Below are 7,746 nucleotides of genomic sequence, written 5' to 3'. Positions count from 1 at the left end.
CAGGCCTACATGGCTGAGGACCATGAAGCGTGAAGTAGAGATGCTGAATGGGGAAGTATTGATTTAAAAGCGCCAGATAGAGACGACTGACGAAGGACCTTTGCGGGAAGTTGCTGATCGTGCAAAACTCCTAACGTTTGATACCGTGCCGTGAAGCTCACAGGGTTACCAAACCAATTGCCAGCCCTGCACTCTGCTGCATTTATTCACCCTACTTATTCGCCAAACAAGAAAAATATAAAATCTGGCTAATAACTCGATGAACAAGTAGATTTTTGTCAGTCAAGCCAGAATTCACTTTGTCAGCTTCTTTTAGGATAAGGTAGAGGCTGCCATTCCAATTCAACTTCCATGGAAGTTGCAAAGAGAAAAACTCTTCCCCGACTTTTCAATGCAGAATTCATGTACATTTCTCAGATATTATTATTATTATTATTATTATTATTATTATTATTATTATCATTTGCTAAGCTACAACCCCTGTTGGAAAAGTAGGATGCTATACGCAAGCTCAAGGGCTTGGACAGGGAAAAATAGCCAAATGAGAAAAGGAAATAAGGAAACTACAAGTGAAGTAATGAACAATTAAAATAAAATATGTTAAGAACAGTAACAACATTAATATAGATCTTTCATACATAAACCATAAAAACTTAAAAAACCAGAGGAAGAAAAATAATAATACAATGCCCGAGTGTACCCTCAAACATAAGAACTCTACCCCAAGACAGTGAAAGATCATACTGGAAGCTACAAAGAGGAAAATTGTTACTAAAGTCACCATATCCTTCAGACAAATTCAGGACGAAACTGAAGCAAAAATTTCAGTTCACCCTGAAATTCCCAAAGGGAACTGTCCCAGCTTGTCTGAAGGGATCCGTTCGTTCTCCCGAAACGTCTCACGTGTATGTACCACGTATGTCTCGTCTAGTCTCTTCTCGTCTGTCCACATCGGGAAGACCTAGGAGAAATGTAACTCGAGCTGAGATCGAAGGGACCTTTCGTCTACGGTGTCACTATATTGCAACGTCGGTCGTAGTTTCGATTCTTTGGTAATCTAATACGCATCTCCCTCTCTCTCTCTCTCTCTCTCTCTCTCTCTCTCTCTCTCTCTCTCTCTCTCCTCTCTCTCTCTCTCTCTCTCTCTCAATTTGAAAGCACGTACGTTAACTATATTCTAACGTTTTCTTAAATGTACCCACCTAGTATACACAAACTCACAAATATGTTACATGTATAATATACATAAATATACAAATATATACACATAAGTGTATAAATGCATTAACATTATATATATTTACATTAATTTCTTGCAAAATTCATAAAGATTAGCTACCCAAAGAAAACATATGATGAATGTGCTCTATCAGAGTAAAACAAAATATTCTTGCGCTTTTGTTTAAAAATAAGAAGTATTTTGTGGCAGTTTATATACCAATTTTTTTACTCATTCACTGCCAGATCATAAACATAATACTACATCAAAATGTGTATAGATTTAGGTAAAGAAATCACTATAAATATATCACTTTCTTTATCTCATTTCTATTCTACTTAACATTATTGTAGTAAAACCGGGAATAACAAATCATCATTGATATTTCTAGTCATTTACTATTTACAGAAATCGGTTACTGCCATTAACATCCGAATAGAATTACCCTGTGACATCTAACCAGGAGACAACACTGTTATAGGTTTCTGTTTGGTATCAACTTGACATTGAAAAGTTTGCAGGCGACCGTAAGTTGTTCACATATCTGGGCTTATCTAATCTATCGTGAAAAAGGATAAGACCGTGGTCCCAGAGCCAAGATAAAATTTGATGAAGGGCCTTGCGTGTGCGTTTGTGCTAGACTGAAAATCGACATACAGTTGGACACAGTTGTCCTTGGCACACCTCGCTCAGAAGTGCACTTATCACACCCTAACTTCACAGCGAGTAACCAAACAGATAGTGTAAGAAAAAATGGCAGAAGTAGTGGGCCAGGCTAAACACAGGAACCCGCCGTGCAGTAAGGGTGTGGCTGGGTGCACTTCTTCAGAGCGAGATGGACCAGGAATTCCTGTGTCCAACTGGACCTCACAATGTTTTTAAACAGGGCTATACAATCTTCCTGTAAATTAAATAAAAAAATAATGTTGCATGGTGATTAACAAATGTTTATCATTCGGTAGCAGCCTACTGCAAACGTCCATTATTGGCGTTCTGCTGGACAGGGTTTTGATACCCAATCACGCTCGATATTTTCTTATAGTGTCTGCAACCTCATCATAATTGCGAGCTGAGGATGGGGGGGGTTTAGGGGAGCCATTGCCCAGAACTCCCTGTTCCTAGCTTGGGTGAAGAGAGGGCTTGAGCACTAATAATATGGTCAGTCTCTAGGGCATTATCACTGTCCCTTGCCTCTCCCATTCATAAGTGACCTTTAAACAAAATTAATTCCACAGAATGTGTAGCCTGAGAGAGAGAGAGAGAGAGAGAGAGAGAGAGAGAGAGAGAGAGAGAGAGAGAGAGAGAGAGAGAAAACCTCTTATCGGCGTTATCATACAACTCCTTAGCAGATAAGAGGCAAGCCATGTTATCTGGATTTACAATGTGATGGTGAAAGGGATTGTACCTATTTATGTATCGTAAACAAAAATACCACAAGGGTCAGGGTCAAACTTCTCGATTCCATTTGCTGCAAAACTATGATGTTTGATAGAGGGAAAATTCTCGCGTACCATGAGCATGTCTACTCGCTGACCCCATAGTTCTAATAGCAGCAGTTATAGCAACGGTAGTAAAACTATGTAAATCTAAAGTCTATATAAGCATTTTCATGTATATTTTTGCTTATGCGCCGAATCTACATATCTATATTAATTCTATTTACTATGTTTTAGTGCCGTGAAATAATAGTGAGAAAATGCTGATCTGAGGGATACGGTTCAAGGGTGCAGCTAGGCACCAAAGGGACATTGAAAGCATCCCTTGGCAATACTTTTGTTGCACTGCGTGAGGTGGACACCCGCCCACTGCCACCCCCTAAAGTGTGTTGCCGATTCCTCTCTCTTCGGAGTCAAGAGCCAACCGGATAGAGCTGCGTACACTGTCTTTGGGAAGAGACATTGTAACGTGTGATTACATCTGTTCAGTAGAGCGCAATGAACCATTCGGTTAATTCCTTAACCAGCAAGGATATTTATAAAGATGACCCACATCACTTGCTTTCACGAGCATTAATCCAACAAGTTTAAATCTATGGGGAAATAAGGGTACAGTGTGATCATAAAACATTGGAATTATAGAAGATTGCACTTATTCATTCATTATTTACACAAGAAAATATTGAATAATTCTCGTAACTGAAGAATCCATATACAAAATGGAGATAATGTTACCCATGAGCAGAGGCTGTGGGATAAACAATGAAGGTGACTTGCCTCGAAATACTAGGAAAAGAACAGCTTCGCCAGTCTGGGATGGTGCTTTTGGCAACTTCCTGTGACTTTTATATCGGGGATAATTTGAATCCGTGTAATGATTTGTTTTCTCATTGGTTTCCCTTGCCAAGGTACCCATGGAGACATTGCGTACGTGTATGCATACATGTATGCGTAATAAACCCTAAGTAGGCTTTGACAAATAGATGTTCAAGCATTCATACATTCATAAAATATACATGATTACCACAAATACGCACACACATACATGCATACAGTACATACATAAATAATACACATACATGCATACAGTACATACATAAATAATACACATACACATATACATAAATAAAGCACATATATGTGTGTGTGCATAAGTTTGTGTATCTAACAGGAGAAAAATGCAACAAGATAAAAACAAGCTCTCAAGTTCACGTAATCTACGTTTCGGATAGCCGTCTTCTCGTATTTCTTGTACCAAATGCCGCAAGAGAGAGAGAGAGAGAGAGAGAGAGAGAGAGAGAGAGAGAGAGAGAGAGAGAGAGATTATTTACTCGCTGCCAGGGGTCTGCAAGTCATGAAACGTCCCATGACTCCTGCTGACGTCACTCTTCATAACAAGACATCTCAGCTTAACTAATTTTTAACCTAACCTCTTATTCTTCTTCAACGGACTGGTGTTTTTTTTTTTTTTAAGAGTTGGATACGGGGTTAGTAAAACAAGTTAGATGAGATGCTAAGAAGAGGGGTGGTCCAACTCGCTCCTACGCCACGAGTTGTAGTGTTCGATGGAACAAAGTTAGTCCTGCCGCCTCTTTAGGTTTTGTGATTCTCTCAATTATTATCATTATTATTATTATTAGGTAAGCTACAACCCTAGTTGAAAAAGCAGGATGCTATAAGCCCAAGGACTCCAACAGGGAAAAATAGCCCAGAGAGGACAGGAAATAAGGAAATAAATAAACAAGAGAAGTAAGGAACAATTAAAATAAAATATTTTAAAAACAACATTGAAATAGATCTTTCGTATATAAATTATTAAAACTTCAAAAAACAAAGAGGAAGAGAAATTAGATAGAAGCGTGACCGAGTGTACCCTCAAGCAAGAGAACTCTACCTCAAGACAGTGAAAGACCATGGCACAGAGGCTACGGCACTACCAAAGACTAGCGAACAATGGTTGGATTTTGGAGTGTCCTCCTAGAAGAGTTGCTTACTGGAATCACGTAGTGTTGTTATATTCTCGTAGAAGTCTTTGTAACTGTTCAAAAACAAGCTTATCCTCACAAACAGACGTCCTCTATGAAAGGTAAACTTCCTTAAGAGAACATCGTGTTCCATAAACTGTCTGAAGTGATGGTTTTCTTTTCTTCATACTATTTGTTAATTTAAAAGCGAAAAAACACAATAATATTTGGTCAGTAGAGTAAATCAGATATGACGATTAACCTTTCCTTGGAACATTTTTTTTGGTGTCAAGCACAATATACATTTACGCTTTTACAATTTACAAAATTCTTTACTACGGAGGACACTGTAAGCCATTATTTCAATAGGCATACTTAGATTCACCAGTAGGCCTCCAGCAGGTAGACCCGTTTTGAAAAGTAGTTTGAAAGAGGTCTCATACGGCTTTGCTTACGTCTCTCTCTCTCTCTCTCTCTCTCTCTCTCTCTCTCTCTCTCTCTCTCTCTCTCTCTCTCTTTGACGGACAATGACCTATTCATGTCCGCAACAATAGGTATGCGCCCTCCCAGATATGATGAACCTTAGATCATTATCAGATCTATATGAAAAAATGTCAGTCTTTCTCAAAATAACATAGGTGAATGGATATATATTCGGGGTGAGTCACATATTTGTGAATTGTTCATGACCTGTATTAACAATCACAGGTTAGCGACTATATCCATATTTTTCACTATATCCATGAAATGTAGGGAAAATATTTCATAAAAAAAAGTTTTCTTAATCTTACATACTCTAAATAATAAACGAACTCGATAAATAAGAAGAGGGTGGGGGGGGTGGAATTTACTAATCACTACAAGAATTATTGCAAAATTCGTTCTTCATTTTTTCATATTTCAATAAATCTCACACAATAAAATGGGGTTTGCAATGCTAAAATAATAGTGAAGCTTTCATGATAAAAAGGAACGAGGTGGGGAAAAGGGAGCTGAGCTCAGGCCTCCATGCAGCGAAACTAGGTCACCAAGCCTCGCAGGATCAGTTTCCCCCTCCCCCCACCCCCCCACACGAGTGAAACATACTACGATCAATAAAACGTTTCGTGAAAATCGATATCTGGGTGTAAGGAGGTAGTTTACGAGTTAAAACTTTTTAATAAGTAATAGCAGTATTGTCTGTGATAGTATTAGTAGTAGAAGCAGTAGTACCAACTGGTAAGAAGGGTGGAAGCCACCGGAGAGTCATTTTATGAAAGGGGGGGGGGGGGGGGGGGGGGCCGGGAAGAAATAAAATCAGAGGCAAGATAATGCGTCTTCTTGAAAAATTCAATAATAAAAATATATACTGTATGCATATACATATGAACAACAAAATTATTATCATTTTATTGTAATGATATTATAACACACTTGCACATCGCATTACCTCATAGCCATACACAATAATTGCTGATAAAATCGTAGCAATGATTACGGGCTGCCCAACGGCAAGAGCCCGTGTCTTACACAAGGTAAGGCAATCTATACAGACAGTAGCAAAGATCATTCGGATATTTGAACCTGTTCATTCTGGCACAGAAAGACCATAAACTGATGTAAGTGAAGGACATTTCTGATGATGATGATGATTCTATCCCAAATTAACCTTAGCAGTAAGACTAGCAATAATGGCGACGCACAAGTGGTGTGCGATGAAAGAGATCTACCAGATGATATACCCAAATATAATGTCTAGAATGAATATATGGTTTTATTACGCCTCCCACAATATCAAACAGACCTCACTTTCAGTTGGACCTGAGCAATGAATAAAGTACCAGGTTGTTCCTCAACTGTGGTGAGTAGCAGACCTCAAGCAAGGTAGAATCTCACCCACGTTGTCAGGGTGGAGAAAGCATGAGACTAACGACGTCTATGAGAGGAAACTGGGTTCTATCCCCATCCAGGGTAAAGAGCATGAGGCAAGAAATCTTAACACTAGGAGTTGTGATAATAAGCAAGAGCTCGCGTTGGCAAAATTTGTCCGGGAGGCTTATAGCAACACCTTTCTAAAGCCACACCCACTACAGAAGAAAAGGCGTTAGGTGACACACACACACACACACAAAGAGTGTTGAATCCTTTGTCATTTCCTGGCTTGTATTGTGGTTTATATATGTATATATCCAATTGGTTTTATCTTAATTCATTTGCCTTTGTTTTCCTTCTGATTCCCAATTATCCCATGTGGGTGGTTGGTTTTGCATCTATAAAAATCCGTGTTTTCTGGGTTTGTCTGATGAATATTGCATATTCCATAATGATTTTATAAAAACAAAAATCTTATAGGGCATAAACATTATCGTATAACAATAAATAAAATTAAGGAAATTCTTCATTACAAAATAAATATATATTGTTTATCTACTTGTTTTGTCTACCATCAACATGTTTTAATCACACTTCAAGAAACAAAGGACTGAAATAAGTAATGAGAGAGAGAGAGAGAGAGAGAGAGAGAGAGAGAGAGAGAGAGAGAGAGAGAGAGAGAGAGAGAGAACTGTCCATACTTACGGTGCGATGTGAGGGACGGGTCCATCTCGCCCTTTCAGAGGGGTCACTTTCCACAGGATCGATCTCAATTTGTACATGAGACTGTTTCTTTTGTAACTGCTGCTGGTGAAGGGAGATTCGGGTTCTGGAGGGGCTTGGCCCTCATCGTCTTGCTGGAAGCGACCTTCAGGATCTGTTTGCAGTTCATCGTCAGGTGGTCTATGTCCACCGTGACAGGAACGTACCTCCTCGTCGACCAAATAGAGTCCATGGTTGTTGTCCGAAGAGGTGGGATAGATTACACCGAATGGTTCCCCCACTAGAATCTGTTATGTTTTTTCTATGGCAGATCGAGTGATTAAACTGTGATGAGTCTTCAACAAAAGCAATTGCAGTTTCCTTTTGTGTGTCTGATAACGCAAGCACCACCGCACAGCTGACATGAAGTTGGGGAGCCCCGTTTTCATCTAAAACTCGAAGCGATTCGCTCCTAAGTTGAGGTTATTTGCCGTCAGGAATACTTTATTGCATTTCTTTCCATCATTAATTACAAGCGAATCTCTTAGCTCTCTAATCTTATCGTCCTTCTACT

The 7,746-nt window shown here is 39.1% G+C and overlaps 1 protein-coding gene across 2 annotated transcripts in view; it reads right to left on the bottom strand.

Annotated features, from left to right (window-relative positions):
- The window catches only part of E23 (Early gene at 23), a 46,493-nt gene extending 39,103 nt beyond the window's left edge, over positions 1–7,390 (bottom strand). For both annotated transcript variants that reach the window (XM_068355440.1, XM_068355439.1), the window contains exon 1: positions 7,176–7,390. In XM_068355440.1, coding sequence (XP_068211541.1) covers positions 7,176–7,252 — 77 coding nt within the window. In that variant the 5' untranslated portion in view covers positions 7,253–7,390. The remainder of the gene's footprint in view (positions 1–7,175) is intronic.
- Positions 7,391–7,746: the final 356 nt, after the last annotated feature.

Source organism: Palaemon carinicauda, chromosome 31 (genome assembly GCF_036898095.1).
Source record: "Palaemon carinicauda isolate YSFRI2023 chromosome 31, ASM3689809v2, whole genome shotgun sequence".
NCBI classification, from domain to species: domain Eukaryota; kingdom Metazoa; phylum Arthropoda; class Malacostraca; order Decapoda; family Palaemonidae; genus Palaemon; species Palaemon carinicauda.
This window is presented reverse-complemented; position numbering and strand designations above follow the sequence as displayed.